The following is a 24,242-nucleotide window of genomic DNA, read 5'->3' as shown; positions in this document are numbered from 1 at the left end:
GCATAAGCCCAGCAGAGGTAAATCAAGCCTTTAAAATAATAGTTTGAGTTGCACCACCCTTTGTGCTGGGGTAAGGTCCACCAGGTTGTCAGGTTGCATGACTGAGCTGAACAGAATTAGGATCCATAGCAAGTACCCTCAGCCTAATTTTCCCCAACACACTCCTTTGGAACTAGAGCCAGATTAAGACCTTCAGAGGCCCTAAGCACGTAAAATACTTTGGTGCCTCCATATATATCTAATTCAAAATATAAACATGTGAGCCTTGGTGGACTGAGTGACAGTTTACCAGTTAGCCAGATTCTTACTTTGTCACATCCCCAAGATTAATATATTATTATTATTATTATTATTATTATTATTATTATTATTAGTCTGTGATTTTTCAGTTATGGTGGGAGCCTTTGTTTTTAGCTGTACCATATTGTCCTTGGTAAATCTGGCAAGGGAAAATTTATGTAGTGTCCCCCTTCCCTTGATGCCCTAAGCATGGGCTTATTTTGATTAATGGTTAATTCAGCCCTGTTTAGAACTCTCATTTTTCAGGGCACATGCCAGCATAATTTCCACCAATCTTGGCTCAGCCATTTAGCCAGGATTGGGGATAGTTCTATCCATCTATTTTGCTCTATTCCTGGAAATGGTGCTATCTCCCACATACCTAAAAGCCCTAAAAGCACATATCTAAAAGCCCTAAAGCATTGTAATTGGAGAACTTCAGAAAGGAAGCTCAGAGGTACTATTTTGCGTAGGACTTCAGAGCAATGGTGCTTGTAATTGGCATTTGATTTAATCCACTGTCAACAGAAAACGATTCCCAATTGAGAAATGATGTAAAAGGTTAGGCTTTTATGTCAACATGTTGAGCCTATCAAACAGGCTTCAGAGTTGCATGTGTGTATATTTGCATCCTAATCTGAGTCTTTGGAACTTTGAGGGGAGCATTAAGCTCTTCAGACGTTCCCTTTCCAGTATCCTTCCCGTAAGAGGTGATGAGAATAGTGATTCAGTTAGGGACTTCTGTGTGCTGAAACTGAAATAAGGAGATAAACTTGGTTTGCTTAGTGACTTGTGGGAGGGTTCAGCTCCCCTTGGCCGCTCTGATTGGAAGCTTCCAGCTGGAGACAATCCCAGTGGACTTGCATTCAGAGCTGAATTTGAAAGGTGCTGAAGGCAAACCACACTTGCAAAGGAATAATTGGAATGCCCTTTAATGTTTGTTCCTTTCCAACCATGACTTTCTATACCCCATACCTGTCATCAGATGTGATGCCAGGTATGTGACAGCTGGGTGTGACTGGGGGTAAACAGGGCCATGGGCCAAATTAGGACCTCTGGGCCAGAAGTTCTCCATGCCTGACCTAGTCCATGTTTTCCTTTTAAGCTACATTTCCTTTTTTTTTTGTCTAATTTTTCTTATGGTAATGTTGATAAACATTTTATATATTTTTGTTCACCATTTCCTTGGACGTTACAAAATGCTCCAAAGGCTTGGATCCTAAGAGGTGTCAAAGTAAGGAAGTTCGCAGAAGGGCAGTTTTCTCTACTCTCCTTTGCACTGCCACCTGCAACCCCCCCCCCAATCCTCACAGGAGGGTTGGCCTGGAGATCAGGCTGAACAATGTAGGATGGGCTGCCAGGCTGCTGTGTGAGGGCAGAACTCATTCAAACAGTGATTCAAGGGAGGAAGCTTCCCCATAGCCTCCTCTCCCTTGACAATCCTACGTACCCCATCCCACATTCTTCAGGAAGGGCCCCAATGCTCCAATATTTTCTTCTTCTCCCCCCCCCCCCTTTTATAACAATTTTTATTAATTTTTCAGTTTATACATCTCAAAATAAACTTTTTACATAATACCGTGTAACAATTGACTTCTCTCCTTCCCCTTTCATGGTTCATTTTATTTATCTATCATTCCTGCATATTTTACTGTAGCCAGTCTAATTGTTTCTCCATTTTACATCCTTCAAATATTTACCATACTGTTGAATGTATCTAAATGCTACCAGCATTTAATTGTGCACAATTATTTTCTAAATATTCCACACAAAAATTCCATTCCTCTTTGAATCAGGATTCTTCTTGCTCTATAGAATAACAGTTAAACCTGCTGCTTCCACAAATTCTATCATCTTAAATTGCCAATCTTCCTTAACAGGGATCTCGCTCACTTTCCATCTCTGGGCTAGCAAAATTCAAGCCTTCATGGTTGCGATATAAATAAACCATTTTTTTTCCTGGAGTGGCAGGGGACTGCACAAAGAAGGGAAACTGGAGTGGCAGGGAACTGCACAAAGAAGGGAAAAGGAAACTTTATCTCTGTGAATGTCCTCACATTAACATGTCTCATGTTCCTAGCTCAAAATAATAAAAAAGTTGTAGTTACAAAATAAGATGAGCAATTGAAATGATGATGGGATGATAGGTTGGAGGAGTGATGCTTTGTGTGACTTTGTGTTTCAGAGTCAATAATCTACTTTTTGGTTCATAAAACAGTAATTATAAGAATGTGATAGATACTTTGCCAGATTATTTCATCTACCAGGAGACATATAGATGTACAGTATGTGATTTATGGCAGTAGCACCTTGTAAATTTTTATTTTGTTATTATAAACTACTACCATGAGCAGCACTGGCATGCATGATCTGAGGAAGAGCATACCTAGGAGACAAAAGATCAATTTCTGTTCTAAAAAGCAAGATAAGTGTATGCTAAAATGTTACTAAATGCTTTACAATGCATCTGTACAGTATGCATTTTATATTCCTTTTGAGATCTGATTGAGAAGAGTTCAGCAGGAGATGATATTTAGAGACAATTAAACACTGTTCCATTTGTTCTCCTGCAGCGCATCCATATGGTATGACCATAGGATGGGGGCTATTCTCGAATCTCTTCAATTAGCAACTCCCCTTTCATGAAATGCTTCCGGGTGTTTATAAATTATAAAGTGTGAGCATCATAGAAATGGACAAGCAGAAAAACGAAGCTGTTTTTGAAAGGATAAATATTGCAATATATCACTTCATTTGCATGTGGAATGCTTATCTGCTTCAGGTACTTACAGTTGCATAGTTTCTGGCTTATTATTCAAATAAAATACAATCTCAGTTCAGTGTTTCATCTGCGTAAATTGATTCTTGGGTCACAGATATAAACTTGCCAACAGCAAGTAAGAGTTGTGTTAGTTGAAGAAATGTCCATGGTTCTACTAAAGCAGACTGCAATGTCTATCTAAGGGAAAGCTCCATTCACTTAATGTGTACAGTTGCCGTCTCAGTTAAATCATTCGCCTAGATGGCTTTCTTGGAGAAGGCGCATGCCTCTCCTCTATCTGCTTTGTGGCCCAAGGTGCTCATAGGTACGGAGGCTTTGCATGATTCTTCTCCCTCAAAATGAAGGGTTTTGAATTGGATGATTCAAGCCACTGTGCGTACAGGTCTCCTCATGGATCACCTTCATCGTCACATGTGCCTTTTGGATAAAGAAGGAACAGATATTTCTTCTCTTAACACGTGAAGGAATATATTAGCTCATATATTTTCCTAAGGAGAGATGAATAATATGAGCTGGGTCACTTTTCCATTCCTCCCTGTGAGACTATAGTTCCTATTCTTGCTTAACACACACACACACACACACACACACACACACACACACGGCCTGTGCCACCAGAGACCTGGTATTTACATTATTTTGCTGCATTAGGGAATACAGCACAACCTTCTTATTAATTTAACCCCTATCTGCTGTTTGTTCAGGCTTGTTTAATTATTACAGGTCTCATAAATCACATGGGGCACCATCCAGCAAAAACAAGCAGAGCCTACAGTAGCTCCGTCATAAAGGGCTAAATGGGATGTAATCCTAACTGAGTTCTGCTGGATTGTGTTTCTAAATTCAAGTCAAGGTGCTAGTGTTAACTTCTGAAGACCTACTACGTGGTCAGAATCTATATTATTCATATCATCTATGCTCCCTTTCTTCTTCCTATTCGCTTGGATCACCAGCTAGAGATCTGCTCCAAGGGAAGTGCCTATAAGATTAACAGTTACAAGATGCATGACTATTTGAGGATTCAGGGAGGACAGTAAAGAAATCCTTACACTGGGCATTTGAAGATGATTTTAGTGTGTCCATGGATCTCATTTGAATAACTTTGAGGTTGCTGTTTTAATATTGTCTGTTGGCAGTTTTATCGTGGATGCTTTATTGTCTCAGCTACTTTCAGTGCTTTTTCCCTGGGGGGACACGGGGGGGACACATACCCCTAAACATTTTGTGAATCTAAGTTTGGCCTCATTGAGGGGCAGTATTTCAATGTGAGTAGGAAAATGAGAGTCCCCTAAACATTTTTTTTAAGAAAGAAAGCACTGGCTACTTTCATTCTGGAACTGGTGAAGTGCTTTTGGTAGCACTAATAGGCCAAAAAGTCCCTCTCTCTCTCTCTCTCTCTCTCTCTCTCTCTCTCTCTCTCTCTCTCTCTCTCTTCTCTCTCTTTCTCTTGACTGGATAATTCACTCCCTACTAGAGATAGATGAATCAGAGTGATATATAAATGCTTCCTCTGATCTGAGAACTTCATATTTGGATTTCACGTAGTCTTGCTTAATTGCCATTTAAAGCATCTAAGATCTAAATGGCCAGCCATCAAAGTAGTAACTGTGGTGGTAATATAAATTTCTTTTTAAAAGTTTCCTCTCTTCGTGATTTAAGCTGCTTAAAGTCCATTGAAGGAAATGGTTCTCAAAATACTGCTTTCATGTTCACGGCTCTCTCATCTCCCTCAGTGATAGAAAGTAGCAGGCAGCGCTGCTACAGTGTTTGCTTTTTTTCTTAAGAGGAATGTGCTTGCAAGGTTTATGGCTTTGTTGTGATGTTCTTTTATTTACAAATGTGCACATTTTGCACAAGGAAGTTCTTCAGGAAGCAAAATAGCGTATCTTCCACTCGCTCTGCACAAATCAAAGACAAATTAAATTTCTAAAATTTAACTTGATGGCAATTCCTAGTTTTGGTGCTTGGTTATTTATTTATTTAGAATTCCTATAGCTCATTTAATAACCCCAAGAGGTGGCCACAGTGGCTTACAAAAGATTCCTAAAAATCACACTAAAATCTAGTAAATAGCATGGTGTACATATGAAACTACAGGTGCATTTCCTACTCTTTTGTTGTTACCCCAAGAACCAGTTCCCACAAAAATGCCCCTGAGACAAGGAAATAGAGCTGGATCTGTCCAAGGACATGATGAAACAGCTCCCCCTGAAACATAAGGCAAGTGTTACAACCCCCAAACTCCTCTTCTCTGGCTTGGATTTTAATCTGAGCAAGAGAAGTCAAGTCCACTCTACGAAGAACCAGATGGGGAAGGAAGAGACAAATGACTTCGCTCCCATGCTTTATCACTCTGCCTCCACAACCACAAACCAGGTAAAGCTTTGTGTGGAAGGAGGCTGCCAGGTGGGTGTGACAACAGTGAGTCTCCAGACTCACTCAGGATAAGGGCTCAGGCCCCATCATGTCCTTGGTGGTATGCTTATTTTGCATGTGGGAAGCATTAATTTGGGTTGACTTGGCACCCAGAAGAAATTGAGCTATTTAATTATTTTTTAATTTGCAGAAATCCATTCATTTTCCAAGCCCATTTTCAAGAAGTCTGACCAGGAGTTTGTCCCTTCACTATCAAAATCATCATGCCTACACTTGATAGCACACAATAACCTTTGCATCACCGTATAGAATGCAATGGCAAATTTTAAGTCACTGAACTAAAGCATTAAATAAGGAACCAGGAATGTGGAAGTGAAGGTAATCCTGTTTGGTCCAACAAAATATATGAACTTGAATTTTAACAAGATTGTGTTACCTGTTTTAACTGCCCTGCTTTTTAACCCTGCTTTTTATCCTGGAATTCTGAATATATTCGTGATCATATTAAGAATGGTTTAATGCTCTTGTTATTGTATATTTTACATTGAGAATTGATTCCATATTTGTAAAATATATTATATTACATACCAGCTATGTCAGCTAATTATATTATATGGAACCACACCCCATTTTTTTAACCTCACAAGAGGAAAAGTGGTTTAAGGAGACAGTTGGGCATGGAAAAAATGTAAGCAGGAAAAGGCTTAAATGAACCCGCCTTCCCTTATTTCTCTATACCTCTTGAATTTGCTTTTCTTTTTTTCTTGTGATGGCATCAGAGATGTCTTACACATCTTGTCTGAAATTTTACAAACAAATGTCTGTTCTCTGAAAAGTGGAACCTCATTCAGTCTCTAGATTTCATCATGTTTTCATCTGCAGCTTGTTTCTTTCTTTGGGCTATAATTACGGAATTCAGATCCTAGGTATAACAGAAGCAAGAATATATAAAGACAAACTAGTTATCTCTGTGTTGTTGTTTTCACCAGGGAAGCACAATGTTTTTGCTTTGAAGTGTTAATTAGTTCATAAACTAGAAAGCCTGCAGGTCTGCACTCTGGATACTTAAAAAATTAATTGAAAATTCACCTTGTTCAGTAACCGCCCCCCCATTCTTTAATACTTCCCAATGTCCTTCCAAATGTCTTCAATGTGCAATGCCAAAATTCGGCACCCCTCTGCCTTTCTCACACCATTCTGAATCATAGTCGCAGCATCCCCAGCAACACCCCTGAAGTTCCATGCCCAGTGCAACCAACTGCTTGTGCTCCTCTAAATCTGCCTCTGCTGTGAAGCACCACCTTCCCAAACAGACAAACCATCTACTCATAGAACCTTCACCTTGGTGGAATCTACACACATATAAAAAAACACTGTAAAAATGCTTTAAAAAAAGTTTTTGGGAAATATATTGAATTTGCCATAGCTCACCTTTGTATATTGCACTTTTCAACACACTTAAAATGTTTAATAATAATAATAATAATAATAATAATAATAATAATTTATTTATACCCCGCCCATCTGGCTGATTTTCCCCAGCCACTCTGGGCGGCTCCCAACAGAATATTTAAAACACAATAAAACATCAAACATTAAAAACTTCCCTAAACCTTCTGCCTTCAGGTGTCTTCTAAAAGTCAGATAGTTGTTTATTTCCGTGACATCTGATGAGAGGGCAATCCACAGGGTGGGTGCCACTACCTAGACCACCCTCTGCCTGGTTCCCTGTAACATCGCTTCTTGCAGTGAGGGAACCGCCAGAAGAACCTTGGAGCTGGACCTCAGTGTCTGGGTTGAATGATGGGGGTGGAGATGTTCCTTCAGGTATACTGCAACTATATAGCTGAGTTTTCAGTTATTAGCCCATTATCCAGCCAATTACTGTTGCTAGGCACTGATCCAAGACTTCCACCGCTTCATCCGGATTAGATTAAAAAGAAAGAGAGAGCAGGGTGTATTCAGCATACTGATGGAGCCTCACGCCATATCCCTAGGTGACCTCTCCCTGTTGTTTCTTGTAAATGTTTTAAAAAAATTCAGGAGCCTATAGCATAGATGCCAAAGGGCCACGTATAGCACTTCCTTTTGAAATTAGCTCTCCAGGGGGCCACTAGGTGGCGCATCGGAAGATGGCTGACAATAACATCTCTCCGACCCACACGAGGTAATTTGGAGGCTATGATGGGGGTAATTAGCCTCCTTAACCCCCCAGGATTGTGGGGGGGACGGCCCTTGCCTGCTGTGCCCTATACCACCCCCAAATTTGTGGGGGTGGGGGCACTAGGCACAAAGCCCTCCTGTGGGATTCCGGCACTCCTGGACGCCGTCCCTGATTCGCGCCGCTAGTTGCAAGCATCTTCAAAAGAAACAATTTGGACGAGATAAATTGCACATGCTTCAAGGAAAAAGGGGAGTAAAGACTGCTGACAGAAGAGATCTCTGATAACAAGACAAGAATAAAATATGAGAAGATACGTCAAGATACGGTATGACAAATGACTGAGGGGGGAGGGGGGAAAAAACCTGCCTTCCTTTTTCTTATGTGATTTAACAAGAATCCCCTCCCCTAATGAGTCAGAAACTAAGGACTTAAGCTGTGGATTTAAGGCTGTGTGGAGATAAACTTTCGAACCAAAGCAATGTTTCAAGATGAAGCTGGAAAGCTAAGAGTTTTGGAATGACGCAGTTAAAAATGCCGTCGCCATTTTGGGAGGCATTGTTAGAGCTCTTGGGTCTGGGAGGAGAAATAGAGAAATAGAGTTGTTTACATATCGTGGATCAACTCCTCGGTGGGACTTAAGAGCGACAAATGCCAAATTCATGATGGAAAGAGCGATGCTATCTACGAAGGAGATATATGGAAACCATCTGGACTTAGTGGAGGAACGGGAAATCCACACAGGATTATTATTTTGCTTATCGGCTTAAGGAGACTAACAGAAGAGATCGTAAAGGAAAAATAGAAATTATATGAACAAGATATGATGTGGAATGGGACTGATTTGGACATTAACGCAGTAATAAGAAGATGATTTGAATCCCCCTTTGGATCTTGAAGTATGGGTTCCCCCAACAAAATTTAAAAATTTGGCTTTGTAATTTGGAATTATGTGATGTGATTTAATTTGATGTGATTGGCCAGTTAATAAAAATTATTTTTTAAAAAATAATGAAATTAGCTCTCCAGAACCATCATATCATTGTGTGTCCAACTCCTATCCCAGAGAACCTATGTGGAAGAATAGGTGGTCAGTGGTATTGAAAGAATGTGGTCAGTGGTACTGAAAGCTGCTAAGAGAACCCAGAGACTTAGCAGAATTGTACTCCCCACATCCTAAGGCCTGCCATCTTTCTGCCAGGATGCAAAAAACAGAGAGTGGCTACCAGTTTACACTCTTTATGTGAGATGCAGGGGATTGGGAAATACTGATACATTGCTGTTCTTATTCCAAGTAAATATTGCACATGGTATTGAAAACCCTACTTGATTTAACTAAGATTCTTAGATCAAGAACCCACTGACATATTAACATATTCTGATCACTTTGATGAAGAATGAAGTCTCAATTTCAGCTTGCCATTATCATTCAGCATCTTATTTCTTTGCTGTGTGGGGGGACTGGACGGTCCCAGAAGACATGTCCAGTGAAGGTTAACACAATCAAATATGTTTCTCAGTTGACTTCATTTGATACATTGACCAATGGACACAATGTCCCTGTCTCTTCAGCTTCCAGGATCCGTGACAGAAATAGCACAATATGTGGGTAGCACCACATCTGCTTGCTTTGGGCATCAACCCATGGGCTCTGGCCTTGATCAGGAATGGACTTTCCAATTCACTTACATGAGAGGAGCAGTTCTTCACAAGTCCCTGCCATTGAAATGATTGGGGCAAAGTCTTTTATAGAACTCTATAGTGTTCATCAGTGTCCCAACAAGATCAGAATTATCGGATTGTTAACCTTCTCTGATACATACACAATATAGGTTTGTTGCTGGATCTTGTAGGGCAGGTCTGAAGCATTTATGGTGCTGAAATTTTAGTAATCAAATGGAATTCTGAGGCAGGAGAATAAATATTTAAAGAATCAATAACGGTAAGTCTGTTTTCGAGGAAGATGTCTGTATCTATTCACTCATAATACTTTTATCTTGCCATTCCCTAAAACGATTGCTACTTATGCTGGCAACTTGTGCAGAAATATGATTTTAGTGTTTCAGGAAATAAATTACTATTAACTGGGGTGGCACAAAGCCATCTGACAATTTGGTTAGATTTGCTTGGTTAGATTTGTAGTCCATTCTGGGTTGTTGTTTTTAAAGCTATGTTTATAGAGTAAATGCAATAGTCACAAATCACCTGACACTCTTCTACTTTGATCTTTCAGTAAATAAAAGGGGGGGAAACATAGCAAGGGTTATGTTTTGGAAAGTGGAAATTGAGACTGCCAGAAAAGATTGGTCTTTTTGTCTGCATAAAAAGGTAAAGGTACCCCTGCCCGTACGGGCCAGTCGTGTCCGACTCTAGGGTTGCGTGCTCATCTCGCTCTAGAGGCCGTGAGCCAGCGCCGTCCGAAGACTCTTCCGGGTCACGTGGCCAGCATGACGAAGCTGCAGCTGGCGAGCCAGCACCAGCGCAGCACACGGAAACGCCGTTTACCTTCCCGCTATAAAGCGGTCCCTATTTATCTACTTGCACTTAAGAGTGCTTTCGAACCGCTAGGTGGGCAGGAGCTGGGACCGAACGACGGGAGCTCACCCCGCCGCGGGGATTCGAACCGCCGACCATACAATCAGCAAGTCCTAGGCACTGAGGTTTTACCCACAGCGCCACCCGCGTCCCCGCGTTTGTCTGCATAAGCTTACCTAAATCAACATCTGGGGCAGAGAGCTGCCTTATCTCCTGCTGTAAGGAGCATATCCCGAAATGTATAAAAGATGACCAATAATGTGTGTTGTGGTCCTTATGTAAGTGGTGGAAGAGTACATTGGCTTAGCTCCAAAGACACACTTGCAGAAGGAGAAGGAAATTCCACTAGCTCAGGGTGGCAATCCCAATGTCCTGATTCCTTCCTCCCTTTACAGCAGGTGTAGTTGACCTGTGGCTCTCCCTATGTTGCTAGACTACAATTCCCATCCTCTCTGACCATTGACCATGCTGCTTGGGGTTGCTGGGAGTTGGAGTCCAGCAACATCTGGTGAGCAACCCCTCCACTTCAGCCTGGGCCCTTGACTGTCATTTTGGAGGGTTCACTTTCTGGAGTTCAGGGAGCCTGTAATGGAGAGGAAAGGCCCAATCATGTGCCAGGAACATCACTCTCACATCTCAAGAGCCAGGTCTTTGTTCAGTAGTCAACACAAAAATCACAAATAATCTGGTGCTCTTCTACTTTGATGTTTTGGGAAATAAAAGAAAGCTACAGCAAGCTTTACATTTTGGAAACTACTGCTACTATTGGGAAAGATAACCCTTTTGAGCTTCATTTTTAAGGATCACATTAGTTTACCTAATTGCTATCTGTGGCAGTGATTCTTCTGAGAAAAGCAGGAGGCTGTACAAGAAATACCCATAAGAGTAACACATAATTATTATTACTAAAAAACCCTTTTACTGGCTTTTTCAAAGATTGGTTTAAGAAAGATTACCAAGATGGTCTTAGACATCATTTTTAAGGCATCCTTTAATGCTTACTGCTCCAATATTTTATCGGAGGGTTGAATGGCTGTTCAGCAAGATTAAACTACTTAACATTTTGGCTATGTTCCTACTCCGTATGGTCACAGGAACGGTGCATGGAGGAATCACCAAAGGGCATTACAGAGTCCTGTTTCTATCTCCATTCACACTAGGCTACTACAAAGAGCAAGAGGTCTCTGTGTGTGGAGATCAGAGGATGTAATATCTTAACACTGCCATAAAGTGATAAGCAAAGTTATGCTCGCACCTGACAAAATTTGACAGCATTAGTAGATACAAAGTGGATTCAAGAACTACTAGGAATAGCCAAGTTAATCACTTGCAGCAAAAGTAGCATGCCTTGTGGCACCTCAAAGACCAATAAAAGTTTCATTAATTAACTACAGTCCACTTCAAGGTGATGACACACTGTGCTATATTTTATAGAATCATAGAGTTGGAAAGACCTTAGGAGTCATCTAGCCCAACCCCATGCAATGCAGGAATCTCAACTAAAGAATCCTTGACAGATGGTCATCCAATCTCTGACTCTATGTGAATCAGAAGAAGCTTTGAAGGTGTTGGACCAGGGTCTGGAGACTGATAAGACAGAGATGGGGGGGACAGATTTTGTGTCCAGAAATTAGGGGAACAATCGGTGCTAGAAAGGCTGGTACTTGCCTTGAAAGAACAGGTATGTAGCTACTTGATTTAATGTGTCATTGGAGGCCCAGCTGACATCTATGCAAAGGAGTACTTATGTACAACTTTTGACTCGTTCAGCCCTCTAGGTGGAGTGCTAGGTTGCTTGTTGAGGAGCAGAATCTCTTGCTGTGACTACCCCATCCCTTTATAACACAATTGCAAAGTGTGTGTCCTTGTTGGATCAAGGGCATCACTTAAGTATGACCTGCTGTGCCTTGGCATATCAAATCCTTTGAGTAGTTATGTGTATTACTTGCAGTGCCTTTGAGTAGTTCTTCTGCATATGTACTGTATCACACTGATCTGAGCATTGCAGTTTTTTGGGGGGGCGAGTATCTGAGTTTGGATTCATGATCAAGTGGGGGCCAAAACACATTTGATACTTGAAGAGCAGTAGGTTTATAGCAGCCTTCAAAATTGCTGTTATTCATGGCAGAACTGTAATGTTAGTTTAAATTTTTGTAATGTTCTAAGCTCTGGTGTATGGCTGCCCCGGGCATCTTTCGGTGGAAGAGCAGAATGAAAATCATCATCATCTTCAAAGGTTGTGCATACATAGGTTTTACAATTTCACTCATCAATTTGTATTTTCACTTGGATTTCTAAATATGCCTAGTTCTGTTGTTGCATATTCGGAGTCAATTCTACAACAGAGGCGTAGCTTGGGAAGTATTGCTTGCATGCCTGTAAGCAATTATCAGTTCTAAAATATATTATGATGTACCCAGTGGCAGTATTGTCATAACTGAAAGTTGATCTGTTTGCATAAGTAAAGGCATAATGAAACCTCCCCACTCAGCAGACCACTGACCTCTACACCTTCTGCAATTCAGTTTGTCGCGTTACACGCCAACTCTCAAAAACTGCTTTACAGGGATCAGGCAGGCCTCTTAAGTGGGTAGGAGGTGTTGAAGAAAATCAAACTCCCTGCTTTATGTTAGCAGAAATTGGGTGCAAGCCACTGAGTGTAAAAACTCTCTTTATTTTGAAAGTAACCAGTAGCCCACATGTTTACTGTCTCTGTTTGTGATGTTAAAAGATTCCAACACATTTGCAGATTGTTTTTTTTTTTTTGGAAAAAAAATGTACATAAAACTGTCAAGATTATTGCTGTAAAAACGACTTTTGCAGTGCAGGTTCAAATTCCCTTCCAGCAGTTGACAGAAATTGATGAATATTTCCTTAACGGTTCTCTCTTTTGTTTCAGGCATGAACACTAGCAAGAGCGAGAATGTCAAAGAGCCCCCATTGAAGCCATCCCGGAGATCCTTGCCATGCCTTGCTCAGAGCCAAACACACCCGCACAGCCTCAGCAAGCATTCCTCATTCCTGCAGCCAAATCGAGTGCAGCCTCAACCTCAGCTAGGGACTGCAGGGACATCAACCGCTACCGTCGATGTAGTGTCAGAACGAGGTGAGCTCTGGCACACTGAGGCCACTGGCATTCTTCCACATCTGTGATACATTCTGAACGTAGCAAACAAAAGGAATGGGGCTGTGTGATATAAGCAGTGACCTGAATGTAAAATGTTTATTATGCCTTTCAGCTAAAGTGATGGAAACCTTGGAAAACAATTTACTCAAATTATCTAATACAGAATACAGCGATCCGTTCTTAGGTGAGTATGCCCTGCTCAGTTATATTCTATTGTGATTGTTCAAAATAATCCCCCTTTCCTTCCACTTTGGGCAACCTAGAGCTGAAATGTAAAATTATTAACCTCTGAAAGATTCATTTTAAAGCAGCAATTGAAATTCCTGTGTGTTGGCCTTTAATTCGTCTCTGGTAATTCAACTAGGTAGGCCAGGGATGGGGGGCCTCTAGAGCACAGGCCAAGCAAGTTGACCCATGTTTTCCCCCAACCACATTCACGTCCATAAACCCATTAGCTGATGTCATTCATGACATCATCTGATGAATACAAGGATGGAGTTAAATCCTGCATTGGCTGTTCCTGCCAGTTCCCACAGAAAACAGCAGTGCACAACCAATCTGAGCAGGATTTAACCATCACTCACCAGCTGATGAGTGTAGCTTAAATCTTCCTGAATTCTGCAGGATTCCAAGTAAACCTCTTCCTGATTCAGTAAGGCGATTCTATGCAAATCTGTATGGTAGGGGCGGGGAACCTTTTTAGACCCATAGACCGGATGTATATCAGGATCTGCCTCTTGGGCCAAATTTGACGTGTGAGTGGGGCTCCCCACCTGTCAATCATGTGATGACATCTGATGAGTGGGAAAGTGGGATTAAACCTTGTGCTGGCTGTTTGTGTCTGCTCCCAGCAGAGATCAGTAGTATGCAACCAAGCTGAGCAGAATTTAAGCCCCTCTTATCAGGTGATGAGTGGGGGTTAAATCCTGCTGAGATGGCAAGATTCTATGCAACCCCCTTTCAGATTCAGGAGCAAGTTTGCACCACAATCCCCTGCTAAAATGGAGGGTCCCCTCCTTCATTTTAGTAGATGCATACATTTTGATGTGATGTGATCTCTCACTTAGGTCGTACATATTTAGGTTAAGAACATAAAATGTGAAGGTTGGATCAACAAAGTTAATCCATTGTGTGTAATTCTGTCCTAAGCATACAGGCGACTCCCTACTTATGTGCGGGTTACGTTCTGGGGGCCCGTGCACATAAGTGAAATTGCATAAAATTGGGATTACCTTCTAGACACCCTTTAAACACCCTCCTTGCTGCTCTGTCTTCAATCCATACCAAAAAATGCTGTATCTAATAATATCCACAACTAGAATTGAAGCTCTGGGGCTGTCAGGAGGCTGTAGGATGCAGAGGAAAGTGATTGCTGCTGCTGTGCTACCCCACATATCAGCTGTTAGGTGGAGAGGCTGAGCAGTACAATGCCCCGCTGTGTCTCTTTGGGGCTTCCTGTGCCCTCATTGATGTCCTCTTCAGGCTCCAGGTAGGGTCCACTTATGAGCCTCAAAGTCTGTCCAGCACTCTCTTGCTATTTCTGGGTATGAACTGAATCATTTAATGATTTTCCAGTGCTGCGCATATACATGGTCAGAAATGAGTAGAACATAGATCAGTGCGAGGGTGCCTGTACTTACAATTGCAGCTTCAGACTTTGTATAGAGGTATTTTTGTTTTTAAGCTGTAGCCTCTGATCCACATCATTTCCACTATCAGAAGACCTATTAAATGGGGCTTGTTCTTCTTGTGAAACCCTCTGGCCACGGAGGTGTTGCATGAAAAAGTCAGGACGACATGACTGCAGTCACTCTTGGAATGCTGACGGGGCTTACATAACCCCTGTGATTAATGACTTTCATTTCTTCAGTGATCTACTACGAACTGCCCCAGGAGGATATTAAAAGATGGATCTGAATTAAGTGTGTGAGATAAATATTTAATCATGAAGCTTCTAGGAAGGACAAATAAAAGGGGAAACGGTACAGCTCTGTACAAAAGAAGGCAAGGAAGCACGGCCACTGAAGCCATTAGTGCAAAAGGCTAAATTCCAGCTGAACTTTGAGCCAACAATACAATAAGATGTAATTGCCATGTTTAGAACGACAAGGTGCTCTGAATGAGTATGGATAAAAACCTTGTCTCATGGTTTGGATGTGTATGGGCAAAAAAAATGTTGATGATAATCTGATGGGTGGAGAATCCTATTGCAGGGAAGCAGTGGCTAAAGATTCAGTTCTGGAACGATACAGTTCATCATTGATGAAATGATTCAGATTTGGTCTGAAGAATCTGTAATCCAGCAAGGCGAATGCCGCTTTCCAGCCACCTATCGTAGCCAAAAAGATATTTGGGGATCCACACACCCAATTTTTGCAGCCCTAGGCCAGCAACAAAGACTGGAGGCATATGGCAAGCTGCAGGCATATCTGGTGGTCTGCAGTTGATTTGACTCACAGGTTGCAAAGGCATAATTATGTGCTGCACTGAAAGAATGTGCTACTTGTAAACTTTTTTTTTCCTGGTTTGCACATGATGAGACAAAGTTTAAAGGTTCTGTGGTTTGTAACAAAAAGGAGCTTCCCATTATGTCTCATACAGAAACAGGGGTTTGTTGAAGCCACAGTATATTATAGCAGTCTACAGTGGGCTACCCTTGATGGTCTAAACTGCAGCTATGCAGGGGGAAGGGGAAATTGGCAAAAGTCACCACCCCATTCATTCCTTAGAAGGTTTCACCAAATTTCAGTCTTTCCGCAACTGGAAGGAGACTTTCTGTTCATGGAATAGACAGTCTGGATCCAGACCTCTGTTTTGAATGTGGTTACTTTCCATTATACAAGTGCTGAAATTTATATATGGCAGAAGTTTCACAGAGAAGAAGTTTTATGTACAAAGACATAAAGCATGTTCCCTCTTTAATAAGAGAAAACACGGTTTACTTTTAGACACGGAATGGAAACACTCCCAACACATCAATCAGTTTGTGGAGTAATCTGTAGAGTCAGCATATTAATTAACCTACATGCCACCTTGAGATTTCAAATAAATTGCAAAAAAAGCTTAGTAAAACTGTGTTTAAAATGTTGACCATGTGCATGAGCATAGGAGGCACTAAACAAACTTTTCTTGGGGGAATGGCTGTGCATAGATAAAATCTGTGAAGAATCTGTGCTTTGGTTTTTAAAGATGACACAGCTGAAATCATCAAAGGAAGCCAAGTAATTAAAGGAAATCAATGTTTGCTTTACTATTTGATGTTCAGAATCCGTGTGAACTACTTTTAGTGGATCTCTTTCTTCTTTTTAGTTTTAAGAGATAGTAATCTTTGCATCCCAAGCAGTAATGCTTTTTTGTATATGCTATAATTTAATTTTCAAATTCCTTTTTTGTTGGCTCCAGGATCACTGGAATGGTGCAAATGTAACTGCTCCATGGCTGAGAGTTTAAAAATGTGCTGTGGATTTGAATGCTCCCTTCTCTACTCCCAGTGAATTCTGCCATGCCTTCCACAAATTGTTGTAACAACAGCATTATATATGCAATACATCAGCATTGAGAATATTTACCAGGCCTGTAATTAGATAATTAGATTTTGTAACCAGGATTTAAAGCAGATATGAATCCCACAGTTATTACAAACCAGGGAGAACTGGGTGAGAGTATGTGAGGCCATTCTAATCAAGCTGGGCGTTTGTTATATCTACATTAGCCAACAAAATAGGAATGCTAGTTTCCTGATGAGATTATAAGTTCTGCTATTTCTAGAACATAATTTGTCTGAAAATTGGTAAATAAGAACCAGTGAGATTCATCCATGAATATGGGTTTAATGCACACCAGAAACTTCTGCAATACAATCTGAGAACTTCCTTGCCACTGTAATATCCTAGATTGTAGAATATATTCCTTTAGTAGATTCAGGGACTCCCAGCTCTCCTGAATCTCCTCCCCCAGTCCTTCTTCCTCCGGCAAACCTGTCATCTTTGGCACAGAGATCATTAGTGCTATTTTTAGGATTCTGAAGTTGGCAGCATCTGTGTCACATGCATATTAATAGCCTGCCATGTTCTCTTGCATGCCAGCCGGTGAGTTTGAATTTGGGTACTCCAAAAAATAAAAAAACAAAAAAACTGTCTTCTTCAATATTTCACCTTGGTCATGAAATATTACTTATGTACTAAGTTAAACTAAATTATAGATGATGATACTGCATCATTTGGATGGAGTGAAGTGTTGTGTGTGGTCATCTAAGACACAATTAATTCATGAAAGAGTAATTTAAATAAGGGACTCGGTGGAAATCAAATTACTTTTCCAGACAGCAAAGATGCAGAAGGTGTGAAAATTAATGGCTACTACTGCCCTCGACCTGCCGTCCACCACAAAGAGTTGTGCTGATCTTGTATCTTTACAATGATGTTCCAGTACTTAGAATCAATACATTATTTCACTAGGATAATGATGAAACTAGCCTAGTGAAAAATTCCATTCTACCGTTGGAATTCTATGTGAATTAAGTAATCATTCCAGAGTGTCTTCTTAGAAGGCTGGCTTAATGAATGGTCTGAAGACGAAACTTACATGATTCACAAATCTACTCCCAAATAATGTGTGTGTTTGTATATGCACAAGGCTGCTTGTAAAGTCAGCTTTCATCTCTGCAGCTTAATCATCACATTTATTAGTCATAAAAAAATTCAAAGCTTGCTAAGGGTGAGGGTGGGGAATTTCAAATCATCTCTAAGAGTGGGATAAGGGTTTCACTTCCTTAAAGATTACATAGTAGTTCAACTGCTTAACAAAACAAGGGCCTAAGAAATATTGGCTTGGATTCAGAGTTCCTAATCGTATGATACTGGGAAAAGAGGAGGTGGAAGATTTTGTGACCCATGAAAAGCTGCTTTTGGGATCTGAGGCATTGCCTGAAAACAACCCATCAAAATCAATAGGGCTTGGTTGTCAATCTCTCTCTCTCTCTCTCTCTCTCTCTCTCTCTCTCTCTCTCTCTCCCCTCTCTCCTCTCTCCTCTCTCCCTCCCTCCCTCCCCCAGCTGGGTCTTAAGTTTAGTTTGCTCCAGTTCTACATCAGTTCACGAACAATTTTTTAAGTCTGCATGGAAAAGTATATGCATTCTCTGTGCATTTCTGTCAGTCCTTTCTTCGTCTTCTTTTACAAGCAATTTCCAGAGAATAATGCATTTCTGTATATGCACAAATATCCAGGCTGTGTACAAGTAACTCAGAACTTATACATATTAACTTGAGTGCATTCAGCTTTATGTGGTTGGCAACAATTTTTTTTAAAAAAATAAAGGTGGCAAAAAAGCAGGCGGCACCTGGGGGGGGGGGCTTTGGTCTTTTAAAAGGTGAGGGTTTTTTGGGAGGGGTTATTGGGTAGATTTTGTTATGATTATGTATTTTGTGGTTTTATATTTTGATTTTATTCTGTAAACCGTCCTAAGACCTGAAGGGTGGCATATAAATTCAATTATTAATAATAATAGTGTCACCCACCATTAGACCCAATGTATTTTTACTATGCACAATTTTGGCTTTGTGCACTATCCCCAGAATATAACCCTCTGTATACACTTTCCCTTCATATATGCTTTTTTGTGCACAAATTTTGGTTGGAGAACTGCACCACAAAATTCAGAAAACTGCAAAATTTGAAAGAGTCGTGTTTCAATCTGCATATTGCTATAGGGAGTGCAAATTAAGTGTGTAGTGAATAAATTTCAGCCCTATCTCTACTTGTTTCTGAGTAATGCTTATTTTGCACATGTTAGATCTGGCTCTGGAGAGCTTAAATTTGGCTAGATCATGCGTATTATGTTTTCAAACTATTTTTGAATTGACAAAATCATGATTTTAAAGCAAAAATATGATTTTTCGCTTCTTCCTTTTGCATATTTACTCAGATGTATTAACACTGAGTTCAATGGGATTCATTCCCAAGTAAATGTGCATGCCATTACACCCTAAGTTGTCTCCCAAATATTTAGCTTTGGAGAAAACTGGGAAACTACCATCCCGGTCACCAAATTTGAAATCAGAGCTGCATGAATTGTAAAATTCCATAATGGAAGATTGCACCCCATTTTTACCACAATGTACTATTATCTGCAAAGGTGCTATTAAAAAATAATAGTCTTTTGTAGTGAATATCAGAAGAAATGTGAATACTGTAGTAAAACAAACAAAAAACCTGAAGAAATCCTGTGTGAGATATTTTTAGTTTTGTATACATTATTGTAACCATTGGCAGGCAAAGCATTGCAATAATAGCGAACAAAAAGTGTTGACCGTGCTTTTAGAAAGTGTCTGTAGTACTCTCCCAAAAAAATCAATGTTTGGCTTTGCTCAATGTCTATTACTTTTGTGGCCTGCAAGCACTGTGCTTTGCTGAAAAAGCAAAGCAAAAAACAAAGCAGCTCCTTAAAATTTCTATAGCTATTGAAGATGTTCCCCCATTCTTGGCTTCATTTGATGGCCAGAGCACCTGAGAATTATTCATCTCTGAATGGAGAATGGAATGTGAATCCTCCAGTTGTTCAGCAGCATTCAGCAGGGAGGGCAAGCAGGGTGGTGTTATGTGCCTGGCTTCCCAATCTGAGCATAGTTGCCATTTTCTGAGAGGGCAAGGGCAAGGGGTGAGGCTCAGTGCAGTGCTAGTATGGCAGCAGAGCCAATTCAGTGCTCCTGTTGCCCATGCTACACTGAACTCCCCATGCTTCACCCCTTCCCCTTCTGAAAGCTCTTCAGAACTAAGCAAAGAAAAAATGCTTATGGTAAATTTTGGATTTTTCATTACAAATAGGGCACTGGAAGGTGATGGGAACATGTGACAGAGAAATGAAAGGTGGATCATTATGGGAATTGTTCTTGTAGCTTTTCTAGAATGTCTCCATAGTCATATCAAATGAGTCCATCTGTTTTTGGTATTTTTTCCCCTCTCAGACATAGGAAGAGAAAAAGACACATATACAGATGATTCAGAACATGGGAATTATGATTCTCGTACAGATCAGTCTCTGCTTATTAAAAATACGCCTACGAGACAGAAACCAGAGACTCGGACTAAGTCATCATTGAAGGTAATGAATTATAGGATACGGTTCTTGCAATGTATTGTTATTTCTGCTATCGGGATGGTTTACTTTTAAACATGCATTAGGTTGGTCCATTACAGACAAACGGATTGACCACTGTAATGTAATACTAGAGCTATGAGGATGATGAAGTCTAAGAGAAGTCTTCCAAGTATGAAATGTCAGAATAGATTAAATTAAAGAGCTAGGATTAGTCCATGTGATGTTGTCGTGTTCTCACCAGTGCAATAATTGTTTGTTTAGTGTCTTCTCAGTTTAAGATTTTCAGGGCTATTTAATGGAAGGACAGACAGACAGAAGGGACAAGGATTTTACATGGTACAGATAATCTTGATTTGTTTAGTCAGTGACCCATGGCCAGAAGATGTGATGGATTGTACATCACACATATATGAGTCAACTTTGAGGTTACACAGTTTCCTGGTTTGGAAGTAACATGATCTGCTTGCCTGAGGCAACCAATTCTTCACCTGCGATATCAATCTGACATAAAATCCATTCCATTAATAAAAGGTCCTCTAAGATAAAGGATCATCTGTATTGTAACAAATAAAATATGGCAAGCTGATATTAAGCACAAGTCCCTAAATGATAACATGCATGGCTGTAGCAATGGATCCTTCCATTTTCAAATACCTTCAGTTTATGTACGTAAAGATTGCACGGGGAAAAGTGAATTCATGTCTGTCAGAAGCTTTATGGTGCATTTAGAACCATATGTCAATGGTTGCCATTTGAGGATTGTGTCAAATTTGAAAGTGTATTAGGTTATTATGCTGAAGTGAAGAAAGAAAGTGTGCCTGAAAAACTAGGGAAGGAATTCAGTGTCAAGCTCTTCTGATTATTCTGTCAGCACAAGTATTTATGCTTGCCAGATGGAAACCCCCCTTTCCCCCTCTGTGTGCTGTTCTTGGGGTTCTTCTGAGCCTACAGAGCAGATTTGGGGAAGGAGGAAAGCCCCATTTTGCTAGCTGTTCTCAGCTGCTGGACCTTGCTTGTCAGATGGTGAGAGGCTCAGCATGTGCTAAGCTATCAGGAGGAAGGGGATAGCTGTGGATGGTGAGAGCACTGAAGTCTCTCCTCTTACCCTCTTTCTCCTGTTTGCCTCCTTGCCATGAATAGTGGTCCCTTACTTCCTGGACCTCATCAGAGTGTGGGCAGGTATCACTGATCTGATTGGCTGCAGGACGATGGGACACATTGCCACCTGCAAAGTTCTCCAGTACAGGGTTAAACTACTTGTGCCTGTGTGGATATTCTCTCTGAAACTGGTTTTTATTCAAAAGTGTGAGTCTGCATTAAAAGTATGCTCAATGGGTAGAGGGGTGGCACATCTCCATCCCTTTTGGCCCTATTATTAATTCAAAATTGGTCTTCTGAGTAAGAAAAAGAAACATTTTTTTCTTTTACCCCCATGAAGCGAAATGTGGCTTGAAAGTGGTGACTTTGCTAACAATAATGGCTTAAGCAGATTCTTCCTTCCTTCACCTGACCCTCCAACAAAGATGCTGTGGGCCAGCCTTCAGGAAAATGGAAAAACTTGGGAAGTTTGCTGCTATGGCCTAACCCTAACCCATTGCCTCAGATTTGAATAAGAAAAGAAAAGGCATGATAATGTCAGGTTTGAGATGGAATGGTTTTATAGAAATCATATAATTGTGGCCATATGTAATTTGTCCACTTGTAATGCATTTAAAAACCAATGCTATAGACCTGTAACTTTCTGCGTCTTCGGCAGGACAATATTCTTTCTTTAAAATTAATAGTACATTGTGCTTTGTTTAAGCTTGCAATATCACAGTTAATTATAATTTTAAGTTAAAATATTCTAAATTAAATTTATATATTTGTCAAGAAAAGCAAAGAAAAAGAAAACCCGTGAGGAAAACATATACGTGATTGTCGTATTTAGTTTGCGTCACAAACAGAGGGAAGTTTGTTGTAATCTGTGAGCTTTCTTGACAGACCTTTCAGATGCTTCATTGCAGTTGTAAAGCTCTGCTGAAAGGCTGTAACTCCTGCAGCTTGGATTCTTTCAGATGAAAAGTTTCATGGGCTCTGAAAGGTGTCTGCATGCTAATGCAAACTATTTAGTTGCTGTCCTCAACAGCAGTGGCCAATTTTCTGTAAAGGGCAGATACCTGGGATTCATTATTCATTGCTGAGTTATTTACCAGTCCTTCTCTTGGGGCCAAATGATGAAGTTCTTAATCCCTTTCATATTGACTTCTGCAGGAAACTTTTCAGCAGTGCGGCAAGCTCAGGGCATTAAAGCCTTTCAAACCTCTTACCCAAAAGATTGGTGTAATTTAAGTTACAGCACTGTAATACTGTGTAAGGATTTTGAGTATAATATCCATGAAAATGGTAAGGGCAGCCAATGAGATAAAGCAACATGACTCCTACATGCTACTTCAAGGTAGCAATGTTGATGCTGCAGTTTTCTGCAGTATTCATAAAGTAGAATATATTTCAATGCTTGTTCCATGAGTTTATTTGGCTCTTTAATTGCCCTCACTCCCTAATCATACAGTCATGCCAAGTACCTGCTCCCTGCTGGACATGGTCCCTTCAAAGTCTCCATCAGTTGTACTACCTCACTTTGGGTTCCAGTTACTCACTTCTGTTCACTCACCAAAGGATTCTGCCACTAGCCATGGCGATCTTCCCTTCCTTTACTGTTAACAGGATCAACTCTTCTAGCCTTCCATAATCCTCTAGTGTTCAGAAATATAAACTGAACCTGTGTAGACTGGGCTTTGGATTTTATTTATTTGATTCCATTTCTGAATTTCTTCCCATAAAATATCTCAAAGCAATTTGACAGTACAATCATAAACAATTAAAACAATTTAAAAAAATCCCACGTGTAAAAACCTTTCCATATGCAAACAAAAGGAACTTCAGGTGGGAAAACAATTTTGAATCCAAAATAGGATAAAGATCTCCTTTAAAGAAGCTTGTTAAAAAAGGATAGTCTCCAATAGGCTTTTACTACTGACAACCCCTGCAGGTGAATCCAGAATTTACTGATGCAAAAAGTCCTAAATATCAAATGCCAAACACTTGTGATAAACTGCTGAAACTAGAGATTATTTATTGCCAAGAGCAATGTCACAATTCATCATGGCCTATAACGTTTGCAGTTGTCCGATCTTTGACAGACCGCTGCATAATGACTTCTTGGAAGATGTGTTATTGTGTCAGCAGATTTGGGTATGATTTTCCATCACCACGAATTGCTGTGTTAGAATCACCTGTGGGCATGTATGTTTTCAATTTATTCAACTCAGAGTAAATGGGTGCTGGTTACGTAACCTTCAGGGGTGCTAAAGGCACTAGATTAGTATCTCCTAAGAAAAACGCCTGCTGTCCTCTTGTTCAAGTGTGTGAACAAACGTATGGAGTATAACTGGGTTTCTTTTAAAAATGAAGATTTGGTTAAGACTGAACTGTATTTACCGGCATCATTCTTCTGTGCCATTTTATAGTGGAATTGTGCATTTTATTTTATTTTATTATGTTGGGAACCAGGATTATTCTTCATTGGGTGATGAAGGGGAGGACTCCAAACCTGAAGGGAAAAGGCACACAGGGCCAGACCCAGAACAACTGCTGTGAGATGAACCTGCAGGGCCAGCTCAAAGATGTGGCACAGCCACTGCCATTCTCTGACTAAGAGAAACCCCAGGTGGACCTCAGGCTCCCCAGCTCCATAGCAGTAGCAGATAAGTGCAGAAGACTGGTGCCCTTTAAGTAGAGTCAAAGAGAAAAACAACTACAGTGGTACCTCGGGTTACATATGCTTCAGGTTACATACGCTTCAGGTTACAGACTCCGCTAACCCAGAAAAAGTACCTCAGGTTAA

The 24,242-nt window shown here is 40.5% G+C and overlaps 1 protein-coding gene across 3 annotated transcripts in view; it reads left to right on the top strand.

Annotated features, from left to right (window-relative positions):
• ANO3 (anoctamin 3) overlaps window positions 1-24,242 on the top strand; it is a 238,764-nt gene that overhangs the window by 123,135 nt on the left and 91,387 nt on the right. For all 3 annotated transcript variants that reach the window (XM_083597851.1, XM_083597850.1, XM_083597852.1), the window contains exons 2-4: window positions 13,033-13,239; window positions 13,373-13,444; window positions 20,223-20,359. In XM_083597851.1, coding sequence (XP_083453977.1) covers window positions 13,033-13,239; window positions 13,373-13,444; window positions 20,223-20,359 — 416 coding nt within the window. The remainder of the gene's footprint in view (window positions 1-13,032; window positions 13,240-13,372; window positions 13,445-20,222; window positions 20,360-24,242) is intronic.

Source organism: Podarcis filfolensis (assembly GCF_964270895.1).
Source record: "Podarcis filfolensis genome assembly, chromosome: 1".
NCBI classification, from domain to species: Eukaryota; Metazoa; Chordata; class Lepidosauria; order Squamata; family Lacertidae; genus Podarcis; species Podarcis filfolensis.
Note: the sequence above shows the minus strand (reverse complement) of the source record. Positions and strands in the feature narration are given on the sequence as shown.